Source organism: Cataglyphis hispanica, chromosome 21 (genome assembly GCF_021464435.1).
Source record: "Cataglyphis hispanica isolate Lineage 1 chromosome 21, ULB_Chis1_1.0, whole genome shotgun sequence".
NCBI classification, from domain to species: Eukaryota; Metazoa; Arthropoda; class Insecta; order Hymenoptera; family Formicidae; genus Cataglyphis; species Cataglyphis hispanica.
The window spans coordinates 2,369,766-2,387,319 of NC_065974.1; the positions used below are offsets into that span (position 1 = coordinate 2,369,766).

Genomic DNA, 17,554 nt, shown 5'->3' on the forward strand with positions numbered 1-17,554 from the left:
TTATTAACGTATATATATATATATATATATATATATATATATATATATATATAGTATAATTTGATATTCAATATTGTATGTATGGACACAGTGTATATTGGACTAGCATATACAACTAAATAATACAATATTTACATGACGTAATCACATTACGACACGTTTTGCAAAATTGTATAATTTAAACGTATGTACTTTTAAATGAAATTGGAAAATCCGTATGCACGTGTTCCTATTCAGTTGCTGCAATGCAGGTCGCGTCGTGCAAGGCGATCGATTTAACGAGCGCGAATAGGTATGTACGTAGTGTTTAATACCCTTGAATACAAAATTTGTAATTCGGCCTTCGAGCCGGCAGGTTCTCAAAATAGATAGATCGAATACGCCTGTGTATTTTTGGTCGTTCTTAATCATATAAATAGAATGTCATTATTCGATCCAAAGGGAGCGACGCATGAAGATGCATGCGTCTCGCATCAGAATATCGTCTCGCCATTGGCGACTCTCGCAACTTGTTATTATCGCTACTGGTGAACGTACTATGTTGTGTCATCAATGATATAAAACGACGATTATCGGTACAACAAAAGTAAATTTATATAATGCAAGAGAAATAATTTATCTTTATAAAGGTGCAAAAAAAAGTATAATATAAATATATACATTTATAATTACATCATATCAAAATTACATGTGTGTATAAAATGCTTTAGGACTACCATACCATCTGCTGACAGATTCTTGAAACCATTTCGAGATAATTTTTTCTTAGCAAAAATATCGAGGCATCAATAATTTTCGAATTATAAGCGATTGAAAAAGAAGGGCTTTTCGCAAATGTAAAAATTTTATAAATAAAGAATTCACAGATTTATAAAACTACTTCTTCGCTTAATTTTAAATAGAGTTTATTTTCAATAGAGAATTTTCATTTAAAGTTTAATTACAAAGATATATTGCGGCAAAAATTAGAAACTTGCAAAAAATGATGATCTCCCTCGACATTTTTGCTCAGAAAAAATCGTCTCTAAATGATCTCAAGAATTTTCCATTAGCAAATGGTTGCAGTGAGAGGGGGAAGAGGGAGAAGAATATCCTGTATAAGATATTTAAAAATATTTCTGTAGCTAGAATTTACTTCGCGCCTAGAAATATTTCTTACACACATTAATATATTATTTTTATGCACAAAGAGTATATATATGCTTAAGCTATTATATAATAAAATTTTCTACAATATTTTATTTTATGTTAAGTCGGTACTCATTGTAAGGATAATCTCATGATGTTTTTTTAAATATTTATTGAATTTCTTCTCATACTCTTCGAGAAACTGTCCGAACTTTCATTACTTAACAATTGATCTAAACTCGAGATCAAACATGAACCTTAATAAAGGATTGTAAACGCTAAAGAAGCGCTTTGAAGAGACGTAAGAGTTGCGAAAGATTTGAGATAATGAATAGTGCTGCATGAAATGTACAATATTTTCAAACGTTCGTGTGAACATCGAAGGCAGAAACCTTGAGACGTTGCCATTGAATAACGTTGCGCTCGTTACGCAAGAGACCATCGTATCAGTAAGATTGCTGCATCAAAGTGTATGTTGTGTTATGCTTTGTTTGTGTCCAGTTGTAATCAAGGTACCACCGAGATCGACGCCTATGCCTATGCATTTCTTCCCTGCTGCATTTTTAACTCGATCGCATCATCGTCTTGCATACATTATTTTTCGTGTACATCGGATATTAAAAAGATGATCAGATATAAAACTTTTATAGGAAAAACGAGTTTTGTTTTTTAATTTTAATTCGTCTTTTATCTTAATCTTAAAATTCTTTGTTTTTGAAGAAGTTATGCAATTGATTTATTTCTTTCTCTTATCTACCTCTCTCTCTTTCTCTATCAAAATAAATTCAAATTAATTAAACTCTTTATTTTTATTTTTTTTTTAACAGTAATTTGAGACATGTTTATTTTTTCATAAAATTTCTGTCAAAGAAAGATTAAGATCTAAATTAGCCTATAAATATATGATAGTAGAAAATAATATTATAGCTATAGAGAATACTTTATATTATAAAGATATTAACTCATTGACTAAATTTTATTAATCATTTTATCAACCATTAATTTTAGGAAGAGTCTGTTGACTTTTTGAGGATTAAATAAATCCGCGGATAATGGAAATTGCAAATTGATTGAGATATATTTGAACATGAGATTATATATTTCGCCACTGTGTCACACAAATTAATACAAATCCTAACCTGATTAATTTTCCTCATTACTTCCAGACGTAATGCTGCGTAAATTAAAAAACAATGTATAATCATGTACATATATATATATATATATATATATATATATATATATATATATACATACACACACATAAACGGAATATAAATAATCCTAAGTAATCTCCAAAAAATTTTAATCGTCGATTATTATTTATTAAAAAGTTATTAATAAATAAATATTTATGCAAATCAAGATACAAAAATGGATTGATATAACAAAATGATTATCAATATTAGACACAATATTTCTACATATAGATGTATACTTAAACTATTCATAAACGTATACTTAAGACGCTCATATCACTGATTTTTATATAAGATGTTAAAACATATAAACAAAAGTATATAGTATAATAGTACATTAGTATAGTATATTAGTATAAGTATAATAGTATATTAAAAGTGAATATTAATGTGAATATATAGATGAATATATAGGTGAGGGAGAGGACTCTATACAGGCTTGCAATTTTCAACGCAAAATGAGAGGCAATCCAATCGCCTAATGCTTTCGAAACGAGATCTATAATTATGCGGTTCCACATGGGTTTGCAACCACGTCAAAGCGAGATCCATTCTATATCACTTGGTGTTTTCAGAAGTGGTCTATTATTATACAATTTCGTATAGAGATTTCTAACTTCCTGCACAAAACAAGGTCCACTTCACATTACTACTGATGCTTTCAGTGCGAAACGCGATCTATAATTGTATAATTTTATATATTAATTCTTCGGGCACAGAGCAAGGTCCACTTCACATCATTTGATGCTTGAAAACCATTCTTTTCTTTGTCATCTTTATTCATCTTTTAATCTGAAAGTACCAATTAATGTGCATTTATTTCACTTTGTGCAAAAAATTGCAAATCCATGTGAAACCGTGCAATTATAGATAACATAATCAATAAAATAAATAAAAAGTTTATTACTTTATTACTTTTTATATTGTAATATTTTTGTTATATTTATGTTGCGAAACATCAGATTTTTATTTTAAATATTCGCTCAAAAATATTTGATATTTCAAAAGGTTATGATTGAACGATTGTACTAGGAGCTTAGAGCAAATGGAAATGCAATATGTTTGCTCTTTTTTTTCAATTATTCAATATGTATTTGTTTTACTTTGTCCTCTTTCTTCTATTTGCTTAAATATACGCACACACACATATACGATATCAAATGTATACAAAAAAATAACAAATAAGCCGCAATAAATACATTTCATCTACTCCATAAATTTTCCAATATATGATTGTAAAAAATTTAATCTTTCCAAAAAATATCGATTTAGTGTCAAAATCATGTAACTCCGTCAAAGAAAATTGTAAAAAAATTTTTAAAAAAGCGTTTTTTTAGGTAAAATGTATGTATAGTAATTTTTTTAAAACTCAAATTTGTATTAAAGATCCAAAGATAGCATAATATGTGATACTATTTATTAGTTGTCATTATCTTTATTTAATTTTTTTCGAATGCTTTTAAAATGTAGCTTAAGTTTTGTTTTCGGAATCATTCGAGAGATATCGTTCGCTTCATTTCTTACTACAAATAACGAGGTTCAATTGTTTGCCCTCTACAAAAAAAAGTTTCATTATATGCAGATGTTGATTATGCTGGACTATGGAATGAGCAAAACGAAGTGTAAACATGAAATGTGAATAATATGTAACTTTGGTTAGTTATTGAGTTTGTTAATTTAATTGCATTGCAGTGTCTTTTTTTTAAACTTGTCGAAAAACTTATCACGTGACTTAATAAAAAAGCATACAAATAAAATATTAATTAGCATCAATAAAGAAACACTGCTAAACTGCATTAAAACTGTATTAAAATCAATTAGCTACTTTGATCTATATTAATGCAAATATAATATAAAATAATATTAACAAATAAAAGATATAAAAAGCTACAATTAAAAATAATAATAAATAAAAAATATTAAAAAATGAAACATGCAATAGTTATTCATAAAACCTTAGGTTGTATTTTAGCTTATTATTAGATTTTTAATTATTAGATTTTATTGTAGATTTTTTTATGTGCGTGATCGATCTTGATATTTTCAAGATAAAACACATTTTTATTCGAATAATTACAGTTTGTAAATCAAAATTTGTCTGTGAACTATATAATATAGTTATCATTTTGCTCACTAGATGATTCTAGAATAACCAATGTAATTAAAACAAACGCGTACATTCTTTATCAGCTTTTATGATAGATTTTAAGAAACTTATTGATGATTGTGTGCATAAGTATTCTTATATACTTTCCCGATACATATTTACCAAGCACTAAACATGCAATAATACGTTCAGGGTGAGGTTTACATATCTGTGCATATTTCATTAAATATGCAAATGCCGGAGCGTTATTTCTAGGCACGTCATATTTGTAGTATACTACTCGCTTGCACGTGTGTAAGCTATGTGCGATATTAACATAAAAAAAAAGATAATTACAACATCGCGAAAGTATATTGTTTATAAAGATAATGAAAATCCTTGTTTAGTTACAACGAGCGCACATAAGGGATGTAATTCTTGAATAATCTATATGCAAATATTGTTTGCATGGAATATGTAAGTTAGAATGAATCAATTTACTGATACATGAAAAATCTTGTCTTATCTAAAACTTTACGCACGTATTTCGTCATAATTACCAGACTAATATCTTTCCTTTCAAAATATTTAAAAAAAAAAATGCGATTTTTTATGCATCAGTAAACTGATTCATTCTAACTTACATATTCCATGCAAACAATATTTGCATACAAATTATTTAAGAATTACACCTTCCTTATATGCGCTCGTTCGTAGCTGAATCCTCAGTACATGAATCTTCATTTTCACATTTTAAACTGTTTCAAAATATATTTATTTCTTTATGTATGTATATAATATGTGAAAAGGCGAAAAACTATTTCTTCAGATTTTTCTTATATATGCATTACTACTTATATATGCATTTCTACTTATTCAGATTCTTTATATATGCATTACTTTACAAATATGGTTCTAAAAATTGATGATATCAAAAATATTTGCATATCTTTCAGATAAATAATTTTTTTTTTTTCAAAAATGTTGAGAAATTAAAAAAACTTTTGATAAAAATGTAAATTAATTTTAATTTTAGAAAAACTTTATATTCTTGAATATAAAAACAAATATACCAATATTAGTTAAGTTTTTACTTATTAGTTGATTAATAATAATTAGTTTCAAATCAGATGTAAAAAAAGATATAATATAAAAGCTTCTATTGTTGATCTTAAATTTAATTATTTCATTTATTTAACATAACAAGAAAACGCTCTTGAGTATAGTTACTTTGAATATAATTAGAAAGGAAATTGCGTGCGTACTAAAGAATCCTTCGGTGAGAACATTATAACTGGAGATGTGCGCAATATCGGACTGCCAAGCGACCCTGGTGTCGAATATCGATTTGACCCTCCAGAAATGACAAGGGTTCGAGAAGTAAGACTTAAAGTTTCGACCGGACATGGAATCGCATCCGAAGTAAGAACGGCATTCAATCCTGTTCAAACACAAAAATGATAATTCACTATAACGAAGAAATACTAAATATTCATCTGTGAGATTCAAATAATAAAGGGTCGCAAAAATAGAACTCAATATAATGTCTGCTACGCGCAAGAATCTCATATTCTAAGAACGTTCAGATATATTTTATAGTCACAATAATTTTTCTAAATTATAAAAAACAAATTATAGTTCTTCTTTTTAGGATGTCATTTCATTTAATAAAAATTTAACAATTCTACTAATCTCACATTCAAAATTTTAATTTAATTGTCTATCTCTAAATTTAGAAATATAAAAAATTAAAAATTTTTAAATAAAATTAAAAATAAAAATAAGAATTTTAAAAGTCATCAGTAATAAAGATTTCGCAATAGTTACCGCAAGTTATTGCATCAGACGAAATTTTATACATAGAGTTAAATAAATGAATATTTGTAATTTTTGCTTATATCTAGTGTGTCACAAAGAGAAGAGAGCTCAATAAATAAATGGCCGAACGCTATTGGATTTGTTCATCCATGGAAATACTTGATAACTTCATTTGGTTATATCCAGTACCAATTGTGTTTGCCTATATTTATATAGTTCGGATTCATCTGACTTCTTCAGGCAAACAATTATATTTCTAGGGCTCTGTGCGTGAGTGTGCGTGTGTGTATATTCAAAGATTATGTCAAAGCCATATATAATATAATACCCACGGGATATTTTGCAATATACATATTTTTCGATAAGTTTTATTTGCGGATTATTTTATGGAAAAATATTTTCTTGGATACTTCTGAAAAACATTTTTATTTAATAAAAACTCAATATCATGTTTTCAGTTTGTCATACTTTTTAGCATATATTTTAATGACTAAAGTTTTAAATTAATGTTCTATTAATTTAAAAGCCTTTTGCAACTCTAATTAAGAGATCAAACAAAAAATAAAATTTCAATATCGATTTGCACCATAAAGATCTAGTTTATAAAATTGTATAATTTAGAAACATATAATTTAGAAACTACATCTACATTACTATTAAGAGAATATTAACTTTAAATTGCATAAATATTTTCCCGATATGTTTCTCATATTCCTTAGTATATGTCCTTTGTCGCAGAACATTCTGCATCTTGTGTTCAAAATTTATTTTTATTAATCAAGTTGAAAAATGTTCAAGAAATGAAGAAAAATGTTTTTATGACTCAATGCTAATTTTTAAATTTTAAATAAAATTTTATATAGCTCTTTATAAAGCCATTTGCTTAATTTACAACTAACAAACTCTTATTCCCATCATTTCAATCAAATTTCATTAGACTTTTTTAATCTGACAAGCAATATTTCTTTTTATTAACAAAAAATTAGAAACAAAGACTCCAAAACGAATTCAAGATTTACATTTTTGACATTATCGTTAAGAAAGAATTGTCTTTAAGCTAGTTAAAAAATTATGTGGCTAAAAACAAATTCAATGGCTCTTTAATGTTTTTATCTTAAGAATTTTTATCATTAATATTTGTATCTTTAGTATTTTTTATAATTACTTATGTGAACATATTAGTAATAATGATAATTATTGCACAATAATCATAAATTCAAATGGTAACTATTATGACATTAATAATATGTTACATAACATAAACAATGAAAGTAGCGGGAACGATAATATTTGATTCAGTTAAGGAAATGGAGCGTAATATCAGTTGATGCGCGAAGCTTGCTCGCGATAAAACTGAAGCAAGCCAATATAAATGTTCGGTTAGTCTCTTGTTAGTTAGTCTCAAGTGGTTGGACAGTGTGACAATCGCTTTTTGCAAAATTAAATAAATGATACCAAATTAGGTTAAAAAAGATATTTGAATTATCTACAAGATTAAATTATCTATTATTGGACTTCGTAAATCTTGATTTACTTTGATTAAAAATCTACATTAAAATTCAACTGATTTAATCTATGAAATTCTCTCTCGAATGTACGATAAAGTAGTAATACAAAAAAAAACCATGATTTGCGTTTTCGAGATCACTTTAAAAAATTTTTTTCCGTAAAAATATTAAATAATCTGCAAAGTTTCATTACCGCCGCATTTTAGTGAAAATAATATAAAACACTTGTGTGTATGTGTGTCTGTACGCAACCAGCTTTGATGCTAAAGCTAAAGCGGAATTTTATTCGCTATTCTTGCACAAACCATGAAGTAAAAGATAGCGAAGGAAGATAATGAAAGTTTAATCTTTACGCTCAATATCGTCACAAGATTACCGCTAGCACTTATAGCCTTTTACCATGTCATAGTGTAAATCCTTGTACAACAAATTTTCTATCACGGCCGTAGCCATAAGACAATAAATATTGATGCTAAATAAGTTTCAATGTTATTTATAACTGCTTGATTAAGTATCTTGCTATTTCTATAAGAACTTTTTGCCTCTCTTTATCGTCTTCATCGTCTTCTAACCATCTTCATTAGCTTTTTAACCTTGAAGACAAATTAAAAGTTTTATAAATTTATTTATTTTAAGATTTAGTGAGCTTATAAGAAAAAAAATATTTAAGGTGTGTAAGCAGATCAGCGACACTTAAAAGGCAAGTTTAAATTTAAGAAATTGAAATATTTGACTTGGCTTTGATCAATCGAGTAAAATGAATTTCACGTTATTGTCTTTTTCGATAAGAAACTTTAACGAGAAATGCGACAATTGTGAAGAACCGTGAATTGCGCTCTACTTTTTTCAATAGTTGACAGAATACCATATCAAAGATTCCAATTAATTTAAAAACCAGGAAAGCTTGAACCTTTTAAAATAGAATTCTTAATCGATGAAATGTCTTAACCTCGATGAGGCAAAAATTCCATATCAGCCCATTTAATTGCAGCTTTGATGGGCGAAATCAAAAATAGTCACAGTTAAGAAGATTTATAAGCTTCCTTGAAAGAAGGAGAAGGCCGTCTCGTATGACGATGTGTGTAAGGAGGATCTGGGTATTCTTCTCAAGTGAATAATGGTCAATCGAATATTCATAGCTCATAATCAAACGAGCAGTCCAGTCGTCGCGGCGTATAACGCCCTCGTATCCGCTCGGATTTAAGTTCCGAGTGTAATACATAATTCATGGACGCTCGCAATATCTGATTACTTATATAGCGTAAATTTCATATTTTTGAATTTCGTGGAATTTGACCGCTATAATTTTTAATGTCATTATCTCATATTACAGCATATATAGTTATTAAAAATTAATATTGTGCGATTAACAATAATAAATATGATACCACTTATTTTATCAATTATCAAAAGAGCATTCAATTAAATCTTAAACACTTAATAAATTGAAATCTCAAGTTTTTATCTTACAGCGGAATATCAGAGGCATTAAAACTGAGAGGAAATGTACGTACACTCTTATTCATTCAAAATCACAACGATGGATAAAATCAACAATAATCGGAACAAAAACATTAATCCTACATGTAGATTTATTAGAGTAAATAATACATTGATTAAATATCTTAACTTATTAAATAAATTAAATGTGCTGAATATCTGTATATCTGGGAAAAGCTGAGCAAAGATTTTGAAAAATGTAATAAATAGTGTTTTAAAAATTAACTATTCACCGTATTGCTGAGATTTCTTTAAACAGAAAGGTATATATTGGCAATTCAAAAATCAATAACATAAAAATGAACATAATTTTGTGACAATATCGCTTGAGCGTGTAGAAATTGGAAGTGGCTCGCTATTATGAACGTGTTGTATGCTCTAACACACAATGCCATTGTTAATTGCCCGACCGTCATTCTCGGTGCTCGACACACGGTACTCAGATTAATTGCAGGGAATCTGTTATATGTATGTACATGCATTCGTCAATCGAGATGCGTCTCGCGACTATTGCATGCCAACGACGAACGGTTATAACAGACAAACAGCTTGTAGCCATTAAATTCAACATTATTTATTATACAGGCGTTCCTTTTCGCGGTTTTTAGTTAAAACATTTTCTTTGGAAAATTAGTAAAATTTTACAATAAGAAATATGATATATTTGTTACTTGTAATTTATGTTACAATTAAAAATGTATTCATATAAAATACTATTGGAATATAAAAATTGAAAGAAAAAAGGAAAGAAGAAATAAAATATCCCATTGTTTGGTTATAATTGTATATATCATGTATCCTATATATATGTATATAGAAAAGAACTATAGAAATAATTAAATATACATGCATACGTCTATATAAATTAGCTGTATTTATAAAAATATTTATATTCAGAAATAATTATTTAGAAGAGGGAGATATATTGCCTTTAACATAAATTATTGTTGGAATAATTTTGTATTTGCATATTTTCAGATCTCGATAAAATTTCATCACTTGGACTTAGGCCATGCATCATTATAATGTTTAAACGCTATGACTGAACTTTAATATAATTTTGGCAACAGCTGCACGGCAAAATTGTCACATTTTAAAATAGCCTCGAGAAATCTTCTATACGTTATTATCAATATTTTTCTATCTTTTTTAAGATTTTATTTTTTATTGCAAACTGATAATACAATCTATTATATAATAATCCGGCATCTAAATGTGCAGCTTGTGCTTCAAAGCTATGATATAAACTTAATTTTTAATATCAAAAATTTATTAAAATCGTTATTAATCATAATTTCTAGCTCATTACAAAACATTTCTATTTACGCACAGTTAAAATTCAAATTACGGATTGCAAATTATTAAAAAAATTATTTTAAAAAAATAATTCTTCGTTTATGCTCTCTCTCTCTCTCTCTCTCTCTCTCTCTCTCTCTCTCTCTCTCTCTCTCTCGCATACATTCTGTATAAGTGCATAAAACTATCGTGCTGCTTATATCATCCCGAGAAGAAAATAGACTTATGTTATTATGTAAGATTATATAGATGGCCATATATAATCTTACGTTCATTTTTTCTCGGAATTATTCTTCACAGATAATATCCGTAGATTTAAAAAATTTTTCGCATAACGATTAACCTGCAATTTCCCATTAGAAAGTCATTATCAGTTAATCAAATCACTGCATTCAATAGGAAGAATAACGCAAATATGTTAATATAACAAAGAGCACGGTCGAATTTGCAATAAATGTGCAAATGTTTGTTATTGTCGCTTGTGAAAAAGTAAAATAAAATATGTATTATTTATCAAGGAATGCATCGCGTTTAAGCGTTCTTAATATTTAAGTGCTTCATAGTATATTATGCTACATAACATATAATTACGCTTCATGAATAATTCCAATTCCAGTTATGTTACTGCACATACAAGACGCAAGATACAAAATCTTATATTTACAGCTAGCTTATGCAATTATCCTAGGTGCGGAAGCAATCTTACGCGATTTGCGGATTATCTCGTCTCGCAGATATCTTGTCTCATTATACTAAAATAATTATTTTAGTCATTTGTTGACAGCAATTAATCGTTGGAAATTATAAATTCCGCATTTCAATTCAAATGCATTCCGTAATCTATGCTAATGTAAAAACTCTATCTACGGCTAATTGGTTGGTTTAATAATAAACTGCCGATGAAAGACTTGTGTCAGAAGCGCAACGTGGATTCTACGTGGTTGATGTAGGTTTGTAGGTGACGAAGCAACGAAAACGTTTAAAATAAACGGTCAGTATATTTGAACGATGCTATAACAAAAGCACAATAAACGCAACGCAAAGACGCACAATGTCTTAACTGATAGATACATCGGACTTCTATGGCGATATCTAACACGCATTATAGTCCAGACCTATCAAACGATAAAGTAAAACTCGAATAATCAAAGTTTTAATTAAAAAATTACATACTATTATTTATATCTTAATAATTATTTAATCAAAAGGTTTATGAAACGAAACTCAATTGTTATATACAATATGTTCAGTAAATGTGTGTGATTGATAGTAAAATTTAAATAATTGCATAATTAAAAGTTTATTTCAATTACATAGAGTTTAACTATATTATTTCAACTACAACTCCTGTAATTGTAAATTTACCTCTGGTAAGAAAAAATTTTTCTTTTAGCTAGTACAAATAATAAGACGTATTTTTATTGAATGTTGCAATAAAATTTTTTTGCTATAAATCTTGATGAAAGAAAATGATAAAATAAAAATGAATAAGCTCGATTCATATACAAAATGCATTTGCACACATTTGCGTATGCATTTTGTATATGCGCAAATATGCATATGCAAATATTTCGATATATCCGCGAAGTTTATTATACAACTTCGCTTAAGAATTACTTTACAATATTTCATTTTTCAATTCTAAAATCCTTACATGTTTGCTGAGCAAGAACCGGATTCAAACTCACTGAAAAGATTTTTCTTTCGAATGTAATATGAGCGCGAAGTGAATATGATTTGCAAATGTAGTTGCGATGCAATGTACCCGCATAGAGAGAAATCTCTTTTGAAAGAAAAAAAAATGTGAATAATATGTTGTGTGATATAAATTGCTGCATATTTTTTTCAAGCATTCGGTAATTATTGCTGAAAGAATTCCAGAGAAATAGTTTCAACTGGCAATTGAAACATACTGCACACAACATTAATAAACATTACATAATCTTTCTAACACTTCTAATTCTTTCGAAGATATTTTTTCAAATTAACTTATTTTATGAATATGCATATCAAGTTAATAAATACGAAAGAAAGGGTTTCTTTCTTCACTTTTAGAACAAGTGAAAAATTGAATATGTAATTTTTTGCAAGGCATTCAACATGAATTTTCATAAAAAGGAGTCTAATAATATACAAAGTGTTCCAGAAAATTAATAGCAAATTGATATTTGATATCTACTGTGGAGATGACTTTTTTATCTCACAGCTTTTTAAATTTTATTAAATGTGTTGTATCACATTGTATCGTTATTACTTCGAAAATGAATATGACTTTTAATATTAAATATATATTACAATGATTAGATCACGCTTTCAGTTTTGGTAAAAAAGGAAGACTGTTCCAAAAATTGCTAAACAATATCCTCTTGCCATGATATTCAAAGACGTCTTGTATTGCTTTCTCAACCCCCAAGGTTGCCAAGGTTCAGTAATCCTTGACTGATCCGCAACACGAAAGCGGGCGTAATAACGCCATCAGAAGTCTCGTGGAATCGGACAAAATTGAATTTCATGCCGTAGAAAATGACGAGCCACAAGAGGGCCACTCTATCCTCCGGAGAGTGGAACGTGGAATATCAGCGACGAGGAACATACCGCTGAAAAAGGAACGCGAGAGGAGTCGACGTACGAATAAATTTTCCACTTGCTGCGCGCCGAGTTACGGTATCCTTGCGTGAAGAGAGACGAAAGAAAATCACGTAACGTACAATATATGACATATTTGATTCGCAATTTCTAGAGAATAAAGATTTTCCTGCAATTACAGTAGTATGTAATATTATATTAATAAATTAATTTATATTAATAAATTTATATTATATTAATAAATTAATTATTTAATAAATTAAAGTACAAAACTTACATATATATATATATATATATATATATATATATATATATATATATGTGTGTGTGTTATTAAAATGTATGTGTATATAAATTTTATATTTTAAAGAAAGAAGGTATGGAAAAAAAATAATTATTTATTTTTGTAATTATATTATAATAGTTAACTCTTTGTCCAACAATTGGCATTATTTCATGTAGTGCAAACAAACACATTAGAAATGCATTATGGACATTGTGGTGCCTTAGAATACAAATGCTGACAAAGTTTCATTGTGACAAGCACAAAGTAAATTTAACATTTGCATAATGCAAGCTTGGTAACGTCATGTATTTTATATATATATATATGTACATATGCAGGAAGCATTTACAGAATAGAGAAGCATAAAACACACATTTGAAATTCGCCTTATTTACTTTTGAATAAAGGACTCATCTTTTTACTTTCTCTCTGAGTTGCAAATGCATGGAGGTCAAAGGGCACGACTTTTCTATTGTCATTATTTTACGGAAGATGATCCGAAAAGGAACTGAAAGGTTTAATTAAAAAATGTTTTTATGAAAAGATTCGTGCTCTGTTTTTTCTACGCTTGATTCTCATTAACCCATTTTCCTCCCCTTTACAGGAATTGTCTGACACATGCGTTATGCTTTTGATGCATAAGAAAGAAGAGGTCCTTCTAGATCTATTCACCTGTAAGTACTACATATATTCATAAGACATATATATTCTGCATTTCCATAAATTCTTTGAGTATACATCGATATCCTAATATCTTTCATTATATAAATTTGTATAACACATCTTCAGCAATAACATACATATTTGCATAACATATTTTTACTTCTGTGTAAATTTTTTATGTAAAAAAAAAAGAAATATTAGGTATAGAATATAATCAACGTGAACAAATAAAATAAATAATTAAATTCACTCTTTCGCAAACGTAGGATTTATTAATATCTTTGTAATAATCCTTAGATATTTAATCTTAAATATATTTATATATATTTTATTTTTATTCAAATGATCTCTCGTTTTCTATCTTTCGGGATTATTTAAGCGGAGCATACTAGTGATGTAAGTGTTCACTCATCCAAAAAGAAAATATTCTATCTGAAAATTCCCTTATTTTAATAGTTACGTTTCTGACATTACCTATTAATTCTTCTAATCAAAATTCTAATAAAATTTCTTTCTCTGTCTCTCTTTCTCTCTCTCTTTCTTTAAGATATTACGGAAGCTGGGATAATTTTTTTATTGGAATAACAAGTCGTAACGATAGAAATAAAATCGCATCTCTTTGTCGAGTAGAAAACCGATAACGAACAAGTTTTGTTACAGAGGTTTCATAAACAATGGATCATTGTAATGCTGTTGCTCTTTGTTATCGCCTCTGGCGCAGCCGATAACGTTGATCACAATGTCTGTTGACCCTCATACCAGCAAAAATGAGAAAAGTCGTAATTTTTAAACAAGTATAGTGCTTTGATTATAGAACACTTAATCTAGATACACTGTTACTTTCTGATTACAATTGCAGGAGGATAACATTAGACTTATTTCGCGTACTTTATTAATAAATATTTTGCCTAAATATTGTTTTTTACAGTTTTAAAGTCACTTTCTTAAATTAAAAATGATTCCGAAATTATAACAAATTCTAATACGTAAACATCGAGGTTATAACAAATTATAATACATAAAATTTTTAGCGATATTTCAGAAGCAAGCTTATATTATAAACTGAATTATATAAATGGAAATGAGAACTATAGTTTTTATAAATTACAATTTTTTAATTAAATTTATAATTAGCTAGATATGCAATGCATAAGATATATTTTATAAAATTAAAAATACGTCAAAGTCACAAAATATTATCTCTGATAATATAAACTGTTATAAGTACGTAATATTTAATTTTTAATTTTTGATACTTAATATTTAGTTTTTATTTATTTCACTTTATAATTAGCTAAAGAGATAATCAATGTGCTTCTATTACTATTGCATTAACATTTAAATTTTATATAAATATTTTAATTTTTACATAAATATATTATATTTATAAAAAAAATAACGAAGAAGCTCTAATAAAATCAAATATATATTGTTGTATTTATGTTATGTTGTATTATACAATTGCAAAATGTATATATTGAGCGATACTGAAACGGAATCTATATGCATCTCGTCATATACTATATATTTGACTTTCTAATAGCCGAGCTTTCAACTAAAGCATTCCTCTTAAACGCAATATCATGCCGCTTTGTACCCCATAGCACTCGTCAACAATGAAATTCCCTATCAACTTCGACATATATATATATATATATATATATATATATATATATATATATATATGTCAAAGTTGATAGGAAATTTCATTATTATGTTAAAATTAAATATAGTAATTAAATATTAAATATAGTAATTAATAAAATTAATAAAATTAAATATAGTAATTAAATATATATGTATATATATATATATATATATATATATATATATACATATATATATAATACAAAAATTTTAAAATTTTTATATATACACTTTATCGCATTATAAATACACCAGATATTAATTTAATATTAATGAAATAATGCAATTAATGAAGAATCCAAAGAAAGAGAGAAGACAGAAGTTTTCGAACTCTTTACAGGAAAAGTAAAAGTATTTATTTTACCGTATTTATTTTTTCAGTCATGAAGTTGGAGTATCAATACTTGTAACAAGATTGGAAAACGTCATTTTGCACATTTGTTATAAAACAAAGAAAATAAACAGAATTGAAAAACATACGATTTTTTTTTATTTTAACTTAACTTAATTTTATAAAATTACACAGCGTTTAATGATGCTAAAACTTATGCTTAGCGTCTTTAGGAGACGCTAAAGTACGATTACTTGATAAAAGTTGTTGAATTTAATGAGATCACTATCTCTTTAAGTTTGTCGCAATTGTCTGGAAGCATCCTGTATTACTGTTATTTCAAGCGTTGTTAAAGGTTTGTGGTGCGGATGATCGTATTAATACTCGTCTGCGAATTCGCACTGGTTATTGAGTTCAATCACGGTACTTATTGATGATCACTTTGATATAACAAATAACGGCACAATTAATGTCCAATTAATTTAATTAAGTATGACATATTTAATGCATACTTGTCAATAGAATTAAACAACAGAGTTTGCGCACTAATAATCGCACCTCAGATTTTATTTGCTAGTTTTAGTACTCTATTACTCCTATTGCTGTTATTATTTAATTTTATTAAATTTATTTATATTTATTTGTTATTCATATGCACGTATACTTATATATTTTCAAGAAACATTACATAAATCCATAAAAATGTAAATATAGCATGCTTTGTATAAAATATATATTAATACATAATTAATCGATTCACACATTATTAATAAAATATATTAAATTAATATATTAAATTAAAATAGAATATAATAAAATTAACAAACAGATATTTAATATTGTCTACATTGTTTATAAAAGCTGAGGCATCTCAAACTACTCTAATTACTATAAAGACTTTATTTTTTAATAACTTTATTTTTCAAAAAAACAATGAAAAATTTACATTTTTTATCAATGTATTGTATATACATTCTGTAAAATAATAGTTGTCAAAATTGGTAAAATAATTTACATAAATTTACTTTTGTTGAATTAAAGATAAAAGAAATTACTTAATAATTACGAAAATTGATCGAACAATATTTCCTTATGTATGTATATGTGTGTGTATATGAGAGAAAAATATGAGAGTGCTTTGTAAAAAAAAAACTTACTTTATTAAAAATTTATAATTTTATTTTATTAGATTGCGGTAAAGTAAAAAAAGATTTTCTATTAATTAAATCCGAGTATTTCTTCATCTTTTAATAACAGAGTGCGCACGCTTCTCATTTAGATCACAATATTAATTAATTAACTACTTGCTAACGAACAATTTATTGGAAATCGCTTTGCGTTACACCATGATCTCACGTTATCTATCTTCTTATAATTGGTACAATTATGTACGATGATTATTGTAATATTGAAATTTGTGGTATGTAATTATTAATTACTGATAATATATCTATAATTATAATTAATAATGTATTGCATGAAAAACATTATGTGAATGTTATAATT

The 17,554-nt window shown here is 27.1% G+C and overlaps 2 protein-coding genes across 19 annotated transcripts in view; one reads left to right on the top strand and one right to left on the bottom strand.

The window, feature by feature from the left end:
* The window catches only part of LOC126857316 (octopamine receptor beta-2R-like), a 43,013-nt gene that overhangs the window by 22,028 nt on the left and 3,431 nt on the right, over positions 1-17,554 (bottom strand). For 13 of the 16 annotated variants that reach the window (XR_007688479.1, XM_050606624.1, XM_050606623.1 and 10 more), the window contains one exon: positions 5,679-5,854. The exons of the other annotated variants lie outside the window; for them this stretch is intronic. The gene's annotated coding sequence lies outside the window, so the exon portion shown is untranslated. The remainder of the gene's footprint in view (positions 1-5,678; positions 5,855-17,554) is intronic. 16 annotated transcript variants of the gene reach the window in all.
* Positions 1-17,554, top strand: part of LOC126857314 (facilitated trehalose transporter Tret1-like) — a 44,056-nt gene that overhangs the window by 10,032 nt on the left and 16,470 nt on the right. The window contains exons 2-5 of one of the 3 annotated variants that reach the window (XR_007688478.1): positions 13,056-13,234; positions 13,815-13,922; positions 14,012-14,081; positions 14,731-15,083. Coding sequence is in view for 2 of the 3 variants with exons in the window: in XM_050606617.1 (XP_050462574.1) it covers positions 14,033-14,081 (49 nt within the window). In the remaining variant the exon portion in view is untranslated. Of the gene's footprint in view, positions 1-13,055; positions 13,235-13,786; positions 13,923-14,011; positions 14,082-14,730; positions 15,084-17,554 lie in introns of those variants that run through there. The other 2 variants (XM_050606617.1, XM_050606618.1) reach the window with 2 other exon arrangements.